The sequence below is a fragment of the Lactuca virosa genome, chromosome 5 (genome assembly GCF_052849685.1).
Source record: "Lactuca virosa cultivar CGN04683 chromosome 5, Lactuca_virosa_CGN04683_v6, whole genome shotgun sequence".
Lineage (NCBI taxonomy): Eukaryota > Viridiplantae > Streptophyta > Magnoliopsida > Asterales > Asteraceae > Lactuca > Lactuca virosa.
The window spans coordinates 396,742,624-396,766,583 of record NC_136430.1 but is presented as its reverse complement, the minus strand read 5'-3'; the positions used below and the strand labels follow the sequence as shown (position 1 = coordinate 396,766,583).

The 23,960-nt window shown below is 34.8% G+C and overlaps 1 protein-coding gene across 1 annotated transcript; it reads right to left on the bottom strand.

Annotated features, from left to right (window-relative positions):
- Window positions 1–4,918: 4,918 nt before the first annotated feature.
- On the bottom strand, window positions 4,919–7,084 carry LOC145110878 (non-specific lipid-transfer protein 1-like). Its single transcript, XM_079047194.1, has 2 exons — window positions 6,670–7,084; window positions 4,919–5,203 (listed from the first exon to the last, which is right to left on the bottom strand). Exons 1-2 carry the CDS (start codon window positions 7,017–7,019, stop codon window positions 5,194–5,196), a joined length of 360 nt encoding a protein of 119 aa, XP_078903320.1. The 5' UTR covers window positions 7,020–7,084; the 3' UTR covers window positions 4,919–5,193.
- Between the last annotated feature and the right edge of the window lie 16,876 nt (window positions 7,085–23,960).

Genomic DNA, 23,960 nt, shown 5'->3' with positions numbered 1-23,960 from the left:
CTCCATGATCCATGTTGATGATGAAACGAGATCAATTTCTCCATTAAATACGGGTGGCTTACAATTCATGAACGTCTTGTAACTACAACCCCTTCGTTCATGGTTTTCAATGTGCCTTGAGGGTTGTGCAATGCTTGGGTCAGGATTTGTATTTGGTGTACTATACTCGTAGTCTTCTTCACCTCCGCCTAAGTTACCCTCATACCCACTCATTATTGCATCTCGTGCCTGAGCAACTACATCTGGCAAGGTAGCTTGTATCGCCCGAGCAATATCATCAGCCAACTCTTCTCTAGTGATCATATTTGTCGCACGACCCCTTCCGCGACCTTGACCTCTACCGCGGTGGGAGCCGGAGCTACCTTGGCCAGACGGTGAAGCTATTGGTGCCGTTACAGTTCCTCGCCCTCTTCCTCTACCCCTGGCTCCTCCTCTTCCTTGGCCACATCCACGACTCGCATTAGGGATCAATGGAATTTCCAGTACATCTTCAGTTGCTCTAACATAAGCTCCAACTGGGATTTGTTCTTCCTCGGGGGTGACCCTAGCAAACCTTCCAGATCTCCTTGAAGACATGATACCTACAAGCGAGATGTGGTCTAGTTTAGTCATTTGATTACCTCTCGTTCCTTCCGTTTAAGCTTAAGTGTTTATGCATACACCTACTCTGCTTAAACAACGCTCTGATACCAACTTGTAACACCCCAATTTTCTAATATCGATTAAATGACAAATAATCGTTCCAACATCTCCCAAGATCAATTATAAACTTACTTATAGACTAAACTACAGCGGAAGCAAATAAAATAAAATAAAGTCTTCAATTGAACAACTTCAGGTGTTACGTCTTTGCGGAATTCCTCTGCCGTCTTGTTGATCAATCCTTCTTCCTATCCTTCTTACTGCCACTTGTTATATAGTTTCCTGCGTTGCGTACATTCAGAGTTTCTAAACGGGTAAGCCTAGAGCCTAGTGAGTTCGTGTTGCACATACATGTTCATCACTTAAAAAAACATATAGTTTATCATATATCTTAAATAAAGCATACAACAAAACATATCACCTGATGACATAATTTAGGGGAACGATTTATTATCCAGAGAAAGAACCAAAGGTTCATTTCCCTTCTCCTTAAGACAACTTATCATCCATTGTACTCAAGTATTTTAAATATCCAAGGAATGAGTATGATTCTCAATTCCTATCCCCGCCGATCACACACATCCGTCATGCTCACGGGGATTAAACACCCACCCGTTCCCGCTAAACATGCCATCCCAAAACACACCCAGTAGATAATAAATCCATAATAACATTTGTACGCAACCATACTTATCATAAAACATACTGTCAATAAATAAATAAAAACCACATAGTAAACGCATGACAAACATTTATGTGCGAGCAACCACATAACACGAAAAAAAACTCACCTTGCAACCGATAAGTCCTAACCGAAACTTTATTGCTAATCTGCACCCTCAATTTGAAAAAAAAAACACCCGAAAATCTTGAAGAACCTCCAAACCCTATTTCTCCTTTGATTCTCAGTCGTTCCTCACAATTCTTGTGGGGTTTTCACTCGATTTTTCGTGCTATTTATATTTCCTGAGTGTATAACTGATAAAACCTTTTCAGTTGATCAAATTTACTGCCCCAATGAAGGTGACGTTTTTGCCAATTAAAACTCATAATTCTCTACTAATTAACTCATTAATCCTTGAACTAATCATTTTATTATAATGATATAATCTAATTACATATATCTTTATATATTTTAAATTTGGGTTATCACATATATAATTCTGTAAAGTTCAATAGATTTCACATCAATATCTTTTATATAAACGGTAAGAATCGCAACGACAAATTTTGGCTATAGGATTGAAGAAATTAATGGTCGGAATTCAATTTTATTTATAGTCAAAATATTGAGATGATGAGTTTTTTTACATCTAATTCGTTTTACGGCCATAATTTTTTTTCTTTGTAAAAAAAACTAAAAATTCTCCACAAAATGAACATAGTTATGAAAATTATTATTTTTTTTTATCAAAACCCCCAAAAAAATTCTCCAAAAATTACAAAATTTTAGAGGGTCCTATTTACTATACTATTAAGTTGTAAAAAGATTTTTTTTAATAAAAAAACAAGTTTCTAAGTGTTCATATTTTAATTTAAGGTAATTTTAATTTTTTAAAAATATGACATAAATTATTTTGTCTGCAATTTCTTTTTTTTTAAAGTTAAAGTTGTTTATCTTACTATTTCAATAAGTTCTATAAAAAATTCAAAAATAGTACTATTAGGGTAAAAACTTTTTTAAAGGTGTCTAAGTTATCCAAATGATTATAAATTAACACATATTTGTTGTGCAATATAATTCCTTTTAATAATCATTTGAAGCAATGATATATTGCACCTAAAATTTGTAGTTAGAGTCAATCTTGTGCCAAATATATATATATATATATATATATATATATATATATATATATATATATATATAGAGAGAGAGAGAGAGAGAGAGAAAGAAAGCTAGGTTCAAATGTTTTAACTAATTATTGTGTTATTGTATGCACCAATCAGATTTTAGATAAATCAAATCATTTAATAAATAAGATAAGGGTATTATAGTAATCTTATTATTAGTTAATTATGGTAAAATAGATATATAATTGGATATTACCTGTATTTCTAGATTCAAAACCCAAAATTGAAGCCAGTATCGTTTTTTCCTTCTTCACTTCTCAAATCCGATCGACACCTCCCAAAATTGCACCTCCTCTTCTTCGCGTCTCCTCCCTCCGGTCGACAGAAGCCAAATGATTGCAGCTCCCTTCTCTATTCTCCAATCGATCGATGAAATTAACAGCTCCTTAATCTTGTTGATTGATCGGACGTAATGGTCTCCCTTTTCCTCCTCTATTTCTGATTCGAATAGAGGAGCCGGAGCCGGTGACTCTAAAATCTCCGGTAGATGGAAAGACGAAGGATAACCTATTTTCTCGACTTCAACATCTGATGCAACTCCTGGAGCGATTTATCGCTTGTCGCCCTACAGGTTGCGTAATAATTATATTATTTCTTCTCCTCCTCCATATGAATCACCGTTCACCATGACAGAAAACTTATTCTGCGAATGTTGAATCGTTCAGGTCCGACGAGGAATCATAGGATTGTGATGGTGGCTTTGTACCCGATTGTGAAACAGAGCATCTATATGTATTACGACATGAGCGATGCCCTGAGTATTTTGATAGGTCAGTTTAGAGAGATTGAGATTTCAGATTCCGTCAAGGTTTACGAGTTTTTGAGACGAGTAAGAAAGCAGTTCGACGAGCTTGACAACTTTTACGATTATTGCAAATCTATCGGCCTTGCAAAGACTCTCTTCAGCTGTTCTAAATGCCATTACTTCTTCTTATATGATAAAAATCAATTTGTTTCTGTAGATGATTAAATGGATGATATTGGTGCGATTCCAATTCTTTTGGAATGGAATCACGAATTCCAATTCTGTTGGAATGGAATCATGAATTCTAATTCTGTTGGAATGGAGTATGGATATGAATTCCAATTCTGTTGGAATGGAATCATGAATTCTAATTCTGTTGTAATTCTTAACAATTGTTACCTGTATTCTATAAGAAATAATGTATTTTTTGTTTTTATTCTTCAATTGATTGTTCAAGAATTTGTTGTTCTACAAGAAGTTTTTAAAGTCATGATTAAGAAATAGGTTCAAGAATATTTTTATATTTATAGTTCAAGAATATTTTTATTTTTAAATATACTTATAAAAATATTCTGTCAGAATCTCCGAATTAAAAGAATTAAAATTCGTAAAATCGGGTTTTTAAAATTAATAGAAAACTATGATCCCTTAAAATATGTAATTTTCCTTTATTAAATGTATATTAATTGACTAAAATACCATTGTAATTAAATTAGATGATAATTTTCAATTATATTTAATTCAATAATATGTATTAATCACTTTCTTAAAATAAGTAAAATTGATTGGCTCACATTTATGCATACAATAACACAATAATTACTTTGAATAGAATAACCTAGGCCTATATATATATATATATATATATATATATATATATATATATATTTGGTTGTTTGCAATCAATATGCTCAAGGACCACAAATCCAATGCAATGGATTTCAAACCCTTTATGATGCGATCAAGATCTAGTGTTAAGAGTATGAATGCTTTGGTGTTAGTGGTGTCATAAGGTTTTCTGAGAGAGGGGGAAGAAGTAGTAATGGTGTCGTTGATCATGGACGTCGGGAAGCCGAAAGGAGAAAGACGATGGCAGTAAAATGTACTTGTTTTAGAAAATTAGGATTTACGAAAAAAAACTTTGATATAATTTAGAATTGTACTCTTTCATGAACAATTTACCCTATTAACTACATATAAGCAGTTAAGCATAATGTTACACGGGTTTTGATTGGTTATACATAATGTGCCTAACATGAACCTGACTACACATCATCTATATATGCATTGGCATAAAACATCAACATAAAAATCGATAAAACATCAACATTAATCAACACAAATAGCTCCTTTTTGTCATTTTTAGACAAATTAGCTATTAGAAATTCGGTAGTGTTAGCTTGTTACTTGGATTTTGACAGCGTAAATGGACATATCAGTCTGGTCAAAAAATTGTTAGGGTTTTCAGTAATAAATATATGTAGCTAGTGTTCCGAATGTATCATTAGAAACAACTGAATAATAGCAAAGATTTCGGGTTTCTGTCCCCGAACGTATGTCATATTGATGGGACACTGTTAATCCTTTATTAGTTTACTTGTTTTTTTTTTCTCAATGGTTTCCTTTACATGTAGCTATTTAAAAAAAAAATCAGTCCTTAGCTATTTAACGTTTAGACGATTGACAGATTGAAAATAATTTCATTATTTTCACGATATTGGACATATTCGAAATAAAATATATAATATAATCCTTGTAAGGAAGTGCATTTCCTTTCACATCACATACTCATAGATTTCAAAGTAGAAATCGTTACTACTGAGCAACAACACATACACCAAATTATTAAGAGACTGGTCTCGGTCTTGGTTCCTAAGTAGGGAATTTTGACTTTATTGCCGGGATAGTACTAGTATGCCTCAATGCCACACTTTTGCTTCTTCAATATTTCCTCTTCACTGGATCCTACACAAGGAAAATGAAAAGGAGCTATGTAAATAATAATTGATGGTTCAATAATTCACTCCCTATAATGTAAGGTTATCTTGAATGAATCTCAACCACACCATAAAATAATATAAAATACAAAAAACACAATTTATTATATATATATATATATATATATATATATATATATATATATATATATATATATATTATTTTGTTGTTTAGAAAAAGAAAAATTATATTTTGCCTATCTCGCTTTTATCCAAATCTCCAATATTAATCGGTTTTATTTATATGATGTGAATATTAAATGTGACGAGGATAATAAAATGAGTGGTCCATGCCATCCCTTTACCTTTCATAATGCATCATACTTTACCTTTCATAATGTATCATATGTAAACTTAATTATCAGCCACATTATATTGTACTGAGTTTTATATCTTGATACGTTATAAAAGGTCAAAAGATAACATAAACTACTCAATGGACTATTTATATCGTCAACCGTATCACACAATTGGAATCGATTAACAGATTTTTACTGGGAATTTAAATATAAGCGATATGTAAAAAATAATATGTGTATTTTCCTGAACCAGAAAACAATATATTAGTTTTTCCGAATGTATTGCATAATAGACTGTGCTTTTTGTATTTTGCATGTAATGTTATACTAGTATTAAATACATTTAACTTTGATAAAAATATATGGGGAAAATACAAATCTAGCCAAAATCCTTAATTACTTTACAAAAAATAGCCAGAAAAAACCACTTAGCCAAAAATAGCCCACAAAAGAGTAGTCAACTGTAGGTTGACTACTGTTTCACCAAATCGTCTACTATTTCGTGTTTTGTATAATTTTTTTTTCATTTTTAGGATACAAAACCGTAAGTTTTTTAAAACTTACGGTTTCCCCAAAACAGTAGTTAAAACCCCCAAAACAGTAGATTTAAAAAAAAAAAAAAAAAAAAACGTATTTTTTCACACAAAACCGTAGCTACGGTTTGGGAAACCGTAGGTTTCGAGAGGAAACCGTAGGTTTTAAAAAACCTACGGTTTTGTATCCTAAAAATGAAAAAAAAAATTATACAAAACACGAAACAGTAGACGATTTGACGAAACAGTAGACGAATATCAAAACCTACGGTTTCCTGGGCTATAATTGGACATTTACTAATTTTTGGCTATAAATTGCTAATGACTTCCTTAATTTGGCTAGATTAGTAATTGCCCCAAAATATAAAATATATTATGGCAACTTAAGATAGATAATAATTTATCTTCATTCATTTTTTATTTGGTCAGTAATAATTAAGAAAATGCATTTAATTTTTAATAGTCCTAGTAAAATACTAAAATGTTCTAAATCCCCTATATATTGAATTGACATAAGATAACTAATTTTGAAAGTATATTGGTGTTCGACACCATCTATATTAAATTATTAATAATAATGAAAATGAAGCAACGTGTTGTACCTATTGCAGTCGGTGGAGGGGCTGATCTTGTAGGGTAAGTTGACACCACATTTTCCGGGGAGACTGGCGGCGTAATTACCACTAACACCACGGTAAGACGAAGAAGCACTCTTCAGGCAATTGCAAATGGTCTTACGGTCACTGGTGGTTCTTGCCGCATTCCTAAGCCCTCTAACTCCATTACAGCACGGCCGTGGAGGAGCTCCGCCGTTCCTTAGGTAGCCAAGGCATGGTGCCACCGAGCCCACCACCTGACCACATGTCACAGCTTCCACCTCCGGCGTCAGCAACCCCATGTAAACCACCAGCAAGACCACCGCGCAAGACACCTTCATAAGCATAGCCGCCATTGGTAGATGAGAGAATTTGGATTTAAATTGGTTTAAATATGTGGAATGAAATGGCTGTGTGAAGGTGGGAGTTATATAGGAGGTGCCGCTTCTCGGCGGCGAAAGTATATATATTTATTATTTTAACTCATGAGATTTTTTTAATATATTTTATTTTAATTTATGAGATTTTTTATTTAGTAATTACATATTTCTAATATTTTTTAAGTATGAAACATTCTATTATTTTTAACTTTTAAACAAATAAAGTTTGTAATATAATATGAGATAATGACTTAAAAATGTAATATATATATATATATATATATATATATATATATATATATATATAGTCATTGAGTTTTTTTTGTTTATATTTGACTATTTAACTTGTTTTTTGTCCACATTCAGTCCTTGTAACTGATTACAAAGGGCTAGACCCATTGTCATGGGTTGGGCCCAATGTGCGGGCTAGGCCTAATGTTATGTATGATATGTGGTATTTTGGGGAACTCTCTAAGTTTCGTACTTACAGTTTTATGTTTATGGTTTCAGGTATTTCTGGTACGAAAGGAAAGGGCCCGACATGACTACACAATATCTCCCAAAGTTTTCCGCATTGGCTATTTATGATTTTTGCTTTGATGTTTACATGATATAATCACTTTGATTGGTTTTGGAACAAATCATTTGTATGATTTAAGTGCTTTTAAAATGAAATTTTTACTATGAATTTTTTGGACGTTACAAATTGGTATCAGAGCCTTGGTTTGAAAATTTTGGAAACACTCTCGGGTGTGACTGAACTCAAATTGAGGAATTGGTAATCTTTTTAAAAAAACAAGTTTCTAAAAAGATTTTATAAAGAAAAATGGGGTGTGATGTGTGCAATCAGTCGAGCTTAAGTAAGTGATTCACATAATACCCATACATGTAGATATGGAATGTTTGCATGCTAGGATAAGGCTAATGATACCTTCAAGAATTGCATGACGGATTGGTCTAATTTGTGATGCCTTGTAGCCTAGGAGGAATTGGATGCTATGTTCGATTTGAAATCTATATTAGTGGAAGTGATTTCTAAGTGTATGCTTTAAAATTTGTATACGATTAGGATCATATTGCCCTAGAATGACTGATTTGGCCTTATTTCCTATTCCTCATTTGGTTGTGGTCCTAGGGTAGAATCATTTATTCAACAGTCTATTTGATCCCGTATTGTGTATAATTTGCATGCATAAAGCATCCGACAGTGAGAGTGAAAGTTCTTGGCATGGTAGTAGCAAGTGAGTTTGGGATGTCCTTTGATTGTTTTGTGGCTTGGAGTGATGTTGAATGAATGTTGATTGTTTTGTGCTTTGTGAGATCCTTAATGATGTGGGTTAACTAATAAGTGAATATGTTAAGTCACAAGTTGCAAAGGTTAAATAATCTCAAAGTGATTGATTTGGACCTATCGCGCAACTCTTGTTTGAGTCTAACTGTTCTTTTAGTCAAAGGATTATCTAAGATTTGTTGCATGTGATTGTATTCATGAAGTAGTTAGCTGACATTGGTGAGAGTTCTTCAACAGTTGATGGTAGGGTGAGGAACCTAGGAGAGCCTAAAAAGTGTTTTAGTGGGTTTGGATGTGATGTTAGTGATTACTTGGAGTACCATTTTGAGAAGGTGACTTAGAGGATTCAGGATAATTCTTGAGGAAAGTATGGATAAGTGTGGAAGGTGGTATTGGACCCATACTACTGAAAGCACGAGGATCCATACTCGAATCATGGAAAGTCATGGAGATTCTAGGGAGCCTGTAGGATTAGAAATTTTGTGGGTATGTTTTGATTATTGTATGGTTGCTTTTTAGAATGGTGGTGAGCACTCGTGGGGGAGGTTCTGCTTCAGGCTCATGTATTGGTGCTGGGCCGATTGATAAGCAAATATGGGATTTCATCTCGTCGGAGATCACCCACGGTATTTTGAAGCAAACTCATGTGATCTTCGGTAAGGTCAATGAGGGGATCATGGAGATTATGGACGAGCGTCTGGGCACGTTCCACATTGAGATTATGGCTTTTGTGGGAGCTCGCACTCTTACTTTCCGTGATTTTAGTGGTTGTGGGGCTCCCGGGTTCCTTGGAGAGAAGGACCATATTGCTAGTAGGAGGTGGTTAGCAAACATGGTGAATGCTTTCCAGACGAGTTTCTACCCCGAGGGTTCGAAGGTCATATTCGTATCTTGTCTTCTGAAAGACAGAGCTCGTGACTGGTGGGAGGAGATAGATTTTGCTTTGGGAGGTGAGGCTATTGAGACGATGAATTGGGATGAGTTTCTGACCCGATTTAGGACTAAATTTGCACCAGCTATCAAGGTGCAGCAGTTGACGAGGGAGTTTTAGGACCTTCGTCTGATGACTGAGACTGTGGCGGAGATCATCGCCAAATTCAGAGAGAGGGCCTTATTTGTTCCGCAGTACGCTACAGATGAGGAAATGAACAATAAAATGTACTATGATATGCTGTGAGATGATATTAGGGAATTTGTGAGCATGTCCAGCTGCAAGACCAAGGAGGACATGATTCGTAGAGCCCGAGAAGGGGAGATTGAGTTGCAGCTTCTATTGAAGCGTAGGCTAGAGTAGGTTCAGACCGTAGTGGGCCAAGCGAAGAGGCCCAAACCTCAGGATTCACGATTAGGAGGCCATCAGGGTCGGGGCCGTTGTGCCAAGTGTGGGAGGACTCATGAAGGAAACTGCCATGAGAAAGGAAAGGGATGTTTCGGTTGCGGCCTGATTGGTCATTTTAGCAGGCATTGTCCTCAAGGTTCGATTCCGATGTGTTTTCACTGCAATCAGGTGGGCCACAAGAAGGCCGACTGTCCGAGGTTGATGAGTGGAGCAGTTAGAGCACCTGCTCCAGCTACATTGAGGATTACCAACGACTGCGAGGGCAGGGCAGAGGCTCCAGCGGTCAGGAGCCAAGCATTCTAGTTGCAGGCCAGGGAGACCCAAGTTCCACCAGATGATATCGCAAGTAAGTTTCATTTTCGCTTTCCTCGCGCCTTATTATATTTATGATTTTTATCATATGTTTGTATATATGAGACGTTATGTTTGGTTTAGTTAAGTCCCCACCTAAGGATCATAGTTCTTTTATGATTGACTGACAATTATTATCGAAGGATCGTCATATGACATTTTGCATACCGAGAGTCATGCTTGAAGAGTAGCTGGTTGATTCGGCGGTAGGCGTCATTTCGGGAGGCAGCGGGCAGCAATGGTGTGAGCATAGATGGAAAGCAACATGAGTGTCTTGCTCAGAGGACCAGCAGCCAGATCGATGTTTTAGATTCAACATGATGGATAAGAAGGAGTTGCAGTGTAAGTCATTGGATCAGTGGAATCCAAGATGACTGAGATATTTCATGGTTGAGAGGTATAAGGGATTGATCAGAACGTGAGTGCAGGGCAAGATTCTATTAGGTTTATGTTTTCATTGATGTATGTGTAGTCTTCACATCGTAAGATTTTAGGCCAATATCTCTTGGTAGCTGGTTGTCCCTTCTAGGACAGAAAAGTAAGAGTTCCAGGTATTTTTGTCGCTCAGGTTGGATTTCAGTTGATGGTTGATTAGCTCATTGAGCTGATCACTACCATCAGTGGGGTAAGAGTAGTGGTGACCTATCACTTCTAGGTGTGAGTGATGCATCGTTTACACGGGTTTATTCAGCCACTGGAATGGTCAAGAGGATTCAAGTTGTATCTGTTAGCGATGTCCTGAGGGCATCAGACTTTCAGCAAGTAAGTTGTTGGATTGGTGATCTGTCTGATTTGATCAAGGGTCTTTCATCTTTTGTCATCATTTGAAGTTACTCAAGGATTTGGAATTGTATCAGGGGAAGTTGCTTTGGGAGCAGCAATATTTTCTTGTAAGGGTAGCAAAGTTTCTGATCCGGTTCGGGGAGTGGATACCCTAGGCAAGTGGAGAACCAGTTCTAGTCGCGGTATGGACTGGGATTTGCACATAGAATGAGGATTCAGGTTATCTTGCCGAATATGTGACACATCAGAAGTGGCGCATGGCGGACATGTGATTAGGTTCAGGTTCAAGGTTGTGTTAGAGCCTCTCTACCTGTTCTTGTCTGATAAAGGCTTTGGGGTTTGAATCATGACCGGACGCCTGATTGCGGTATAGTTGGATGAGGTTCCGAATCATGATTCATTATGGTTTGTTATGGTGGATGGATGGCAAGACCATGAGCCGGATCCATGGTTGTTATGGAAGTGTTGTAAGACTACGGGGTAGTCATAACATTCACAAGGTTGATAGGCTATTGTGGAAGTGTTGTAAGTCTATAATAAGAGTTGTAGCATTCACCGAGATAAGATAGTCCATTACAGGAGTAGTCGATGGGCTGTAGGAGGATCACTACGCACACATGGGTCAAATCAGATTGTTATTATTGGTTGACCACTCCTTGTTGGGAAAGAGGATTGTTGGAGCGGTGACGATCTTTTAGGCTTGTATAGCCCTCAGGTGGGTGAGACCCGTGGGCGAGGCCCGTTTGGTTATGATAGATTGAGTAAGATTCGTGGGTGAGGACCGATTGGTTATGATAGTATGGGTGAAACCCATAGGCAAGGCCCGATTGGTTAGGTTAACTTGGGTGAGCAGACCATTTAGACATTCGAGGATATGCATAGGCAGATAGTGATTGTCGTATCCCCCGGGCCAGTGATGGAATGCTGGCGAACTCAGGGTGATCTGCGAGCTGGAGCATCCTAGTAGATTATATAGTGTCATGGTTGATCGTGATGCAGTAAGTGCGTGATTCCTATGGGTGGGACCCGGTAGTAATTGGCTTAGTTAAGGTGTTAGATCAAATTTAGATTTGGGAGACTCTGTGTTGAATCCGTGTGGTAATTAGGCTAGGGAAGCCTTTATCAATTAGACTTTTGGACGGAGTCTCGTGGTGCGACCATGCGTAAGATTTTCAGTCTCAACGAATGGTTAAGGATTCTGCATCCTAGTTTAGTAGAAGTTCAGCATGGATACGGAGATCTCGGATAGATCGGATATGCAGATCTTGATTATCAGCATGCGAGTGATGTTTTGGGTTTGGCACCTATGGGCGAGATTCACGTTGCAAGTCGCCTTGTTTTCAAATGACATGTTTCAGCCACAATGATAGGTCAGGATACTGTTTTTCCAGTTGTTAGCAAGATAATTCAGGAACGGAAGGGTTTCATTCGGTTCGGGTTGCAAATTAGAGTCTTTATGGAGATGCGATGAGATGGTTATGTCTGTTAGTAAGTCAGACATTGCTTATGGTTTTCAGTTTTCGGGTAGGGCAGTTGGAATCCTCCATAGTGGTCATGGGAAGAGAATTGAGGTTCGATTTTCCATCAGGATATGTGGTCTCTGCTAAGATTGTGGCTATGATAGTAGAAATAGAAGGCAATCGTCTGCACGAGAGGACTTTTCACTCCAAATTAGTATCTAGGAAGTTCTGGCAGGGTTGTCGGGTATGGCAGAGTAAGTTGTAAGGAATGATTTCGAGGAAGAAATCTAATTTAAGTGGGGTAGAGTTGTAACACCCGTGTTCTAGACTGGTTAGCTTTATTTTTTCAGGGGATAAAGATGTAGTCTTGGGAAAACTCTATGTCATGGTGTGGAGCAAGGATGCCCATGGCGTGACATCGAATAAAAGCACACATGTTTAATTGGACTGTCACGACATGGCCAAGGGTTGCCATGGCGTGGAAGCTGTTCTGGACCAAGCCCATAATTCTTTTAGGGTTTCATTCGTATTTAAACCTCTCTAAGTCATTTATATGGTTCATTCCAACCTCCAACACCCTTTTACCTCAGAGAAACCCTAACCCCGATTCCCTTGGTGAATTGTGGCCTTTTGGACCATTTTTTGGCTTGGAGAAGAAGAGAAAAAGGAGAAGAAGGTGCTCTATTGGTGGATCTTGCAAGGAAACAACATCATCAACATCTCACATTGATTCTGGACTTTTTTAAGTGTCAAAGACTCAAACTTTATGGCTTGAAGTGGTTAGATCTAAGATGTTGTCTCATGTTTTTAATGTTTAAGCAAGTTTGATTGGAAGGAACACAAAAAGTTGGCAACTTTATGACTCTCCTGAGTCCCATGCGCAACATATATCGTAGATCTAGACTTTGGTTGGGGTTCTTGACCTTACATGAGTTTTTGGTCATTTTTAGCTCATTTTTAGCTCATTTTGACCTAAAATGGACTTTAGACATGTATGGGACATGCATGTCTATAAAGCTCCCATCTTTATGATAGATCTAGTAATAGAAACTCCTCTAGAGTGGTTGGGTTAAGGACTTTTTTCGGATTAAGGGCTGAATGGTTAATACATTGTTGTATTTAGTCTTCTTTGGACCTAGAGTTTGAGATCTTGATCTCTTTGGGTGTCTTAATGGATAAAGTCAAAAACTTTTTCCATTTAGACCATAGAATGGACTAGATATGAGCTTTGGAACTCTTAGAATTGAAGAAAACGACTTAACCCATTAAGCTGTTGGAAACCCAGCGCCCACGGCGTGGCCTTAGGTCGTCACGACGTGGTGACTGAGAACTTCTCGTCTGTTCGATTGTATGAGGGCAACAACATGGCGATGGATGGCCACAGCGTAGCGGTTAACTAAAGTTAACATTGACCATTGACATTTGACCTTGGTTGAGTTTTTGTCAAGATGGCTGGTTTTAGTGTGTAGACAAAGGTTGGACCTTGTATGTTGTGATAAGAGTGATGTAGCAGTGGTTGCAAGGCCTTGAGTTGTGGTTTAGCTGATTTAGGAGTCAGTCGAGTCTCTTCACTGTACCCGTGGGTCGAAGGTACCAATGTCGGCTCACTAGAATTTGTTATGTGGGATGCTAGTTGTCTTTGTGACTCTTACATTGGGCTGGGCTCATTAGCATGCATGTAGGATATGACCATTTGCACGAGTGGGTTGAGCCCATTGTATGTCGGGCTAGGCCTATTTGTATGTTTGGCTGGGCCCATTGATTAGGAAGGGTTAGACCCATTATCATGGGTCGGGCCTAATGTGCATGCTAGGCCCGATGTTATGTATGGTATGTGGTATTTTGGGGAATTTGCTAAATTTTGTGCTTACAGTTTTATGTTTATGGTTTCAAGTACTTCCAGTATGAAAGGGAAGGGCCCGACGGGACTGGACAGCATCCCCCAGAGTTTTCCACATTGGCTATTTATGACTTTTACTCTGATGTTTACATGATATAATCTCTTTGATTTGTTATGGAACAACTCATTTGTATGGTTTAAGTGCTTTTAAAATGAAAATTTTACTATGAATTTTTTGTTGGATTAGGTGTCTAAGCCAATAAATAAATTACTGTAATATTGATTTATTAGCAAAGTCCATTTGGGTTGCCCTTAAACCTAGTAATTGACTGGAATGCTTTTTGGAGAGAGAGAGATAGACTGATTTATTTATTTATTATATGATTAATAAATTAATTAGAAATAAAAATAAAATTATTTATTAATATATTATGAGAATAATATATTAATTATAAATAGTATTGTTTAATTAAAAATTAATCAGAAATTAATTGGAGTTAATTTTGGGATTAATTGGATTAATTAAAAGTAGAAGGACTAAAGGTGACAATGTTAAAAAGTTGAGCATTGACCAATTCTAAAGCCTCCCATAGAGGGAACGGTTTCTAGAGGGTCTCTAGAGAGTTTCTAAAGGTATTCTTCGGCTCTAAGGAAGCTTGGAATGCCTTAGGGAGGAAGCAATGGGGTAAGGGTTATTTAAAAGGAACATGCATTACATACAACCTTCCTAACACGCATATAAACCCCTAAGGTTTAGAATGAAATTCTTCTCATTCTAAGAGCTTAGATTCGAAATTCATCATTCTCCTCCTCTCTCCTCTTTAGCTTCCAATTTCTAGGGTTTGGGTGTGAGTCATTAGAGGCACGAGACTTCTGGTGCTTGCTTTCTAAAGACCAATCAAGAAGAAATATTTGTTTATTTTCTATAATAAACAAAAGGTATGTTTTTCTCATAACCCATTCATAATTTTGAAAATAGCAATGTACTTTTAGGGTTATTGATATTCAATTGTTTGTTGCAAATCATAGTGAGAACATAGATCCTTTAGGTTGCATGTGAACTTAGGGTTTAAGTTTTTCCACCAAAAATAATATTTTTGTAACCTATAAAACTCGCCAGTGGTATCAGAGCCATTATTCTCATTGCTTTTGCACAAAGTTGAATAGATCCAAATTAGGTTTTATAGAAACTAAACCCTAAGGAGGCAATTTTTGAAAATCCCTAGGGCTCTTGAAACCCTAGCCTCCACCCTCATATTTTCGATTTAAGCAAGGGTTTTAGAAACCCTAGCCTCCTTTGCCCATTTTCGAAAATTGAGGTATCCCTTTTAGGGTTTACTTTGTTTCCTTATTTGTTATTTTAAAAGCCTTAAAATTTGAACAATTAAAACTTGATAAACCTAGCCTATTTTCAAAAATTAGATGGCTTAGGATTAGGATTAAATTTGAATTATTTTATTAATCGGTTAATTGTAAATAATTATTTAATCCATAATTACTTAATTAATTTAATTAGTTGTTTAATTAAAAGATAAAGATAAAATCAAAATTGGTTTATTTTAAATTAAATTAAATTTTATATTAATTTCAAAATTTTAAATTTAAACCTAGTATTTTAGAAAAGTTTTAAAATACACCTTATACTATACATAATTAAAAGATTAAAATAATATATGCATAAGACAAGTAAATCAAATCGCTAGTACTCCTCATTCACGAAGCCATACTATAAGGATAGTTTAAGGAAGCGGCCTATACAATGACCGTCATTAGGCATCCACTCTTACCCACCGCTGTCTTGTATGGTGGAGGGTTGTTAGCCGAACGGATTTGATAGGACATAATCTCATTAATAAGTATAATGATATAACGTAACTAAACCATTTTTAAAATCTCACTCTTAGTTACTTTAGAAAAAATGTGAAAAGTATGCTAATCCATGAAAACGCACATCATGCTTTATATGTCGTTAGTGGAGCGTATGTTGTTAACTGGCACACTAATAGGGACTATTAAGAGATATGATGGTCATATTGAAAATTATCATTGTTGATGGAGCATGTGTGGTTAACCGGCACATCAATGAGAGATGATAAATGACATCGAGGTTGTGAAGCGGGTTTGCATGGTTATTCATATCTCGTTTGTGATCCTTGGCATCCCAGTCACAAAAGTGAGAGCATAATCCGAGATTAAACATGCCATTAATAAGATTCAATAAATCTCAAAGGATTTAGGAGTTTCATAAGATTGGAATTGGTAAAAGTCTTACCTACCTAAAATAGATTTGAATCTGATTGTAGCATCCATCTTCAAAGTTCGAATAGACAATATGGATCCTAGCCTTAATTTAAATTTATGGGTTAATAATTAAGGATTAAAATCAACTAACTTTAATTCTCTTTTATCCCATTTTTGATGTCTTATGAAGATAGAAATGGTCTTGATCATTCTTGTGGAAATGGTTTTCCTCAATCTTCTGGAGATGGTCTTCCAATTTCAAGTCAATGTGAAATTGTTTTTCATTTCTTAGGAAATAATGGAAGTGGACATCATGCTTCTTCAAATCTTCCACCTTCTCCTCCTGTGACTCTCCCAATGTCACGTTTTTCCTTAAAAGATATGAGACTACTCAATCCCTATTGGCATGTAAAAATCAAGATAGAAACTTTGTGTGTATACATGTTCTGAAAATGAAATCGTATATTGACAAGTTGGATAGATTGGGTGTCGTTTTCCCAAGGGAGAAAGCCATTAACTTGGTTCTTCTCTCGCTTCCAAATTCATATGATCAGTTCATTGAGAACTTTTATATGAGTAATATTGACATGATCCTAATTGATCTGACCCAATTGATGATGGTTGCTGAAGCAGAAATGCTTAAGAGCACATCTGAAGCAGAGATGCTTATAAGTTTTAATTCCAAGGTTTCCATGGACATTGACAATGGTGAGAATAGTGATCCAAAAAAGATTTATCTAACCAATAGAAAGGGGTCGTCCAATATCAAATTGTTTGATCGTATGATAAAGAGAAAGGCTAGTTCTGGGATCGTCCATGTGTTGACCCAAAAGAGTCCATTTGTTTTTACTACCAATTGAAGGGACATTGGAAACAAAGCTGTCCAAAATACCTGAAAGATCTTAGATATAGTAAAGTCAAGTCGTGTGACTCTACTTTAGGTACATCCATTATCTGACTCCATTGTTTTATAGGTTCCTATTTATAGAGTCTTAATACATGATGTGATGATTACATTTTGATGGTATTAAAGGAACTAAGAGAAAGAAGGAAGCTTGAGCAAGGTAAGCTAAAGTCGATCATGAGAAACGAACTTTGGTCACATGGTTCAAAGATAAGAATTTGGAGCTATTACTAAGGAGTTCGGATAATTTAATAGATTGTTATTACTCTTCGAAGATGTCTAGAAACATAGTTTTCACTTTATGTGTTGTAAGGACAAGTTCCAACTTTTCGTTTATTTTCAATAAATGTGAAATTTTGGTTTACCTGGTTACCTTATTTTATATTTCCTTGCAATGGCATTTATGAAAGTGTTGGTTACGTTTCTAATATTAGCAATATTATGGGTTTGATTCATATGATATCACATGTGGTATTGTCATAATTGATCAAGTAAAAAGAAATCTCATCACCAACCGGACATATACTTGGTATTGTACAATTCACATTGTATAGTATATGAAAATCTTGTTCATTGGAAACTTATAACTAATTCATTGATCACATGTTTATGTGAGTCAAGTGAAGGACTAATGGATCTAGTACATGTTGATATGGACTATTCAGATCCACCACAAAGGACGATAACTCTATTCGTTATGATTTTCTGATGTATCAGTAAATATGGTTGTGTTTATAAGATTAAGCATAATTTGATACTTTGAAAAGATTCAAAGAGTATCAGAACGAATAAGAAGAATCTATTAGGCAAACGAATAAAAGTTTTTCCAATATGAAAGGAAAGGAGAGTACTTTAGTATCATGTTTTATGATCATCTTAGTGAATATGGATTTATATCACAATTGATCCTCGAAGAACATCTTAGTGCAATTATATGACTAAGAAGAGGAATAAGATATTTTTGGAAACAGTTTGATCATATATGATTCATACTTTGTTCCAATCAAGTTTTAGAGGCATACTCTAGTAACTATAAATTGTATCTTAAAACTCTTTTCAAACTAAGAAGGTTGAAAACACCTCGAAATATGTGGATAAAAATGTCTTCTTATTCTAGAACATATAGAATTGGAGTTGTGTTTTTTCGTTAATCGAGTAACAAACGATAAACTAATACCTATTCTATGAAGTGTCTTCTTGTCGAGAATCCACACAAACTTTGAATATTTGTTTTAGCTCGTCAAGGAATGTTCCTTGAGAGAAAACTCATATGTCAAGAAGTCAGTGGGGGTCGTATTGATATTGAGAGTTTCAAGAGTCAACCGACAATTAACCTTTTAGTTATCACTAGCGTGATCTGAGGTTGATAACATGTCGTGTTTGATTGACACATTCTTATTTTTGTGAACTTCTAGTTGAGTTGGCAATGCTTATGAGTTCTATGTTTTTCATTTAACAACAAAAGCAAATCACATTGGTTAATGAAAGTGCATTGATCAATATGGGTGACTTGCTAATAACATGGAAAAATTGGTAGGCCCTTAAGCTACCAGAAGGAAAGGAATTTAGAATGTGGAAAAGGTTTCCATCTAGTTCTGATAAAGATCGATATGGATATTGATTGTGTTAATTTCATTCTCAAATTCATAATATGATTATGACATCCCTATTTACATTTCGAATTGTGAGGAATGACAAGGAATTGTTTGAACTTTCAAGACATATATCTACAAGTTCTGAAAAGGGTTAAACACACACATATGTTATCTAATGAAGGTGTATAAGCTTAAGAAGTCTAGTTGGAGACTTATTGAAGCATTGCATAACAGAAATCTATACTTTAGTAAGAAGAGTATTGATTTCTAGAAGTCTGGTTGATTTATGGGTACATGTCAAAGCTAAGAGGACTATAATTGTTATGCTAGTATTGCATGTTGGCAATACTTTTTATAGGGAACAAAGTTTTCAATTTGCAAATTGCAAAGTTTGAGAATTGTTTAGCTATAGTAGACTTAACGGAGAGGGCACTCATACTTCGTTTCGAATGTGGATCATATAGTTTAATAGGACTTAGTCAAAGACATTTATGAATATCATGTTAAAATGTTTCAACATAGGACATTCGATATATGGAAATATTATAGAAATAGATTGAACATATATTAGATCCTTATATAATATATAATGAGTCGAGTCTCATATGATTCAGGTATAGGTTTTATTATATATTCTATAATATTCAGTTATTCTAATTTTTCAAATGCTTAAAGAATTGTGAGAAAAATGAATAGAATTTTGTGTGACTAAATTTGTTAAAAAAACTACCAAGAACATTCTAAGGTTATACCAAAAGACTGGTTTCTTGTGGACAATTAGAAGTATGATATAAATTTGGACAGACCATAGTGACATGGTTATGGATTGAGATGGTTCTTGATCAGAATTAATGGTTATATGGAAATATGGAAATGTTTCCATAATGGGAGATACTTGAAAAGTCTACATGTGAGTTGGAAACTTTAGTGCAAGAGAAGTGTTCAAGGAGTGTACCTTGAATTACAAACTTCATTACCATGGAATGGTTTCTAGTAACAAAGTTCCAATGGGATATTATGTAATATCAAAGACTCAGTCTTTGAGACTTTGGAATCTTGATATCACAGGAGATTAATGCATGTTAAGTTGGAATTCCATCACATATTGGATAGTGATAAGAATTTGAAATTGTGAAATGAGCATCATTGGAATAATGTTCAGGTAAGTTGTTCACAAAGGAAGGACCATAGAGAGGCATAGTATGCATGTTCATAACATGACTTGACTGATGTTTAATTCAAGTGGTTAGTTGATTACTCGAAACATTATACAATGAATAAAGTTGTAATTATTATGGCGATTAAATAATGGATTTTATTTATATTCAATATATTTGAGACCATAGTTAATTAGTTTATTATTGTATTTCATTTTGCATGTTTCACTTCCTGAATAATTTGATTATTCGAAACTTCACAGTCGCTCATGCTCTAGGAAGTAAGTAGTGAATGAATATTGTCATGAATTGGATTGTAGATTGTATAAGGAGTTTAGACATATCAATTGTGTTGCTACAATGTTCATGAGTACTTAGAAAATGGAGATTTGAATATTGGATAAACCCACGCTCTGAGAATTTCTTCATGGATTCTATCACAAGTAATTCCGAGATGATAATATCTTATATTCTTGAAACAGAGATATATGAGTTATAATTTACAAGTCGGTTGTACATTGGTATTGCGAAAGGCATCAGTAACTTGATGTTATAAAACATAGTGTCATGTATGATTTGGTGAGTAAAGGATACAAGCATACGAGTCAAAGTTTATTCGTTCCTTTTGCCCTAATGGGAAAAGCGATATTTGTGGCCCCCTCGATGATTTGGTGTTGACTTATAGTGTTGGGCCCAACCATGACTAAATTGATGTGTTCAATTAGAAGTCTTATGACGTCATGACAAATCAGGAAATCGGGAAACAAAATTTTAGACAATAAGATTGATTCTAATCCATGTCTCGTATCCATACGACATCTTGTAGAATGGAAGAATACTTGATCACTTATCTAAGGACAAATATCTGATCGGATCAGAGTTTGGTAGTTGATTTGGAAAGCACCATTTGTTGTTTGATTTGGAAGTTATACCTGTAATTTAGTTTTAGACTTATCCAAGTGGGAGACTTTTGGATTGGGTTTCTAAGCCAATAACTAAATAAGTGTAATCTTGAATTATTAGCAAAGTCCTTTTAAGTTGCCCTCAAACCTAGTAATTGACTACAATGCTTTTTGGAGAGAGAGATAGACTGGTTTATTAATTTATTATATGATCAATAAATTAATTAGAAATCAAAATAAATAACTTATTAATATATTATGAGAATAATATATTAATTAGAAATAGTATTGTTTATTTAAAAATTAATCATAAATTAATTGGAATTAATTTTGGGATTAGTTGGATTAATTAAAAGTAGAAGGACTAAAGGCGACAATGTTCAAAAGTTGAGAATTGACCAATTCTAGAACCTCCCATAGAGGGGACGGTTTCTAGAGGTTCTCTAGAGAGTTTCTAGAGGTATTCCTGGGCTCTAATGAAGCTTAGAATGACTTAGGGAGGAAGCAATGTGGTAAGGGTTATTTAAAAGGAACCTGCCTTACATACAACCTTCATTAAAACTTATATAAACCCATAAGGGTTTAGAATTTTGAAATTCATCTCATTCTAAGAGCTTAGATTCGAAATGCTTCCTTCTCCTCCTCTCTCCTATTTAGCTTCCAATTGCTAGGGTTTGGGTGTGAGCCATTAGAGGCACGAGACTTATGGTGCTTGGTTTCTAAAGACCAATCAAGAAGAAATATTTGTTTATTTTCTATAATAAACAAAAGGTATGTTTTTCTAATAACCCTTTCATAATTTCGAAAATAGCAATGTACTTTTAGGGTTCTTGATATTCAATTGTTTGTTGCAAATCATAGTGAGAACATATATCATTTAGGTTGCATGTGAACTTAAAGTTTATGTTTTTCCGCAAAAAAAATAAGATTTTTGTAACCGATAAAACCCATCATTTTTGGGACATTACACATACAATGGTTGTTTCAGTGTTGGCCTTGGCTACATCCATGACTTTCTTTTCCTAACAATTGGCCTCTTTGTACATTTTTTTCTTCCTACCTCTTTTTTTGTCCCAAATAGACTCTAAAAAATATTTAAAGAATCATTTTTTCATCCAACCTTCACTTGAACCTCTTTTTTGCGCTACAAAGATTCCCATTGTTCATTCGCTTTCCTTAATGACATACCGAGAGTGTATTTAGCAACATATTTGATGATTTTAGCAACACTATTCCATTACTGCTATGGACTTCTTGCATGGATAACATAAGCTTCCGCCTTCACAACCACCCTATCCCTAAAACCCTCGCATGTTGCCCCATTTCAGTTTTTCCAAAGAATTAGGGGTCTAACATTCTTGGTTCTTCCTCTAACTTTCTTTCCCAAATAGAGATCTGTAACCAACAATTCATGTTGCACTGAAGAAACTTCGCCAGATACCACCTTGCAGTCTTTATAAACTTTTTTTCGTAACTTTTTGTGCATTTTTTTACAACCTTTTAACTTTGCTTACAATTTATTAAATTTTTTTATGGAAAAACTGCAATAAAGTCCTAACATATTGGCTTCATAATCGATTTAGTCCTTATATTTTTTTTATACAATTAAGTCCCAAAAACCGGTAATCGTATTCAATTTAACCCTTTTACCCGGTCAACAGGTCAACCAACTTTCAAAAATTACATTTTTGGCCCAGATTAAAACATTTATTACAAATTTGGTCCAAAAGTTACCATTTTGGCCCAGATTTTAAATTTTATTACAAGTTTGGTCCAAAATTTACCATTTTTGCCCAAATTTTAGAATTTTGTTTTGAATTCATCATAACTTTAGTTTTTTCACAACTTTTTTTCTCAAAATTTTGTTTCGAATATGTTTTTTCTTTATAAAATCATATTTATACAAAAAATATATATTTTCACATAAAAAATATTATATTTTCTATACAAAAACTTTTTTTAAAAAACTATTTTTATACAAAATATCTATTTATAAAAATAGGTATTTATTAAGTACATAAAATTTATAGAGATACATTTTTATAAAAGACATGTATTTTACAAAAAAAAAAATGTATACAGATTCATATTCCTAGGCACAAAACAAATTCTTTTGTAAATATATTTGTATGCAAAACACATATTTATAAAAAAAATGTATATAAACACCTATTTTATATTAAACGTATACATTTCTTTTGTAAAACATATTTATATGCGTCCAAATAAATCTTTGTATACATTTCTTTTGTTTTAGTCGAAGCTTGTTTTAGTGTATTCGAACATTTTTGTAATCTATTTTAGAGTCGAAGTGTTGTAATTAGTCGAAGTTTGTATTAGTGTATTCGAACATTTTTGTAATCTATTTTACTAGGGCATTGTATTCGAAGCTTAATGCTTAGTCCTTAGTATATTTTTTGTACGATTTCCTCTCCTATAAATAGGAGTGCTTACTAGGGTCATAGCAACGAAGTCTTTTACAGAATTACATCTTGTACTCTGTAAAACTTGAAAGCGTAAAAGAGCTGAAACAAGATCATATTTACATCCTGTGTCTAAATCTCGCATCATTACTTGAATTCATACTCTGATTAATTCATTACTCGATTAATTGTTTCTTCAATTGGTATCAGAGCAGGAATCATATCTCTGATCTGATTTTCATCTTTTCAAAAGTTTTTAAATAAACTTTTTGGTTTAAGAAATTCCGCACTTTTTGAAAGTAAAAAATTCATTGGATCTTAGTCTGTGATTCGATCCTGCACTTGAATCATTGAATCGAGTGTACTGCTAGTGATTCTGATTTGAATCATATAGTTTGTTGTCAAATTCTCAAATTTTCTTCAAAAATTCTCAAGGAATTATTCCGTACATCAATGGCGTCTTTCAATCTTAATTCTATGACTTCATTTTCTCATCTTCTAGGATCATCCACCAAAATTCCAATGCTAATTCCTGAGTATTACGATCAATGGGCTGATCGTATGCAGGATTATCTCAATGGATTGGATGAAGAACTGTAGAATTGCATTTCTGGCAATCTCAATCCACCAA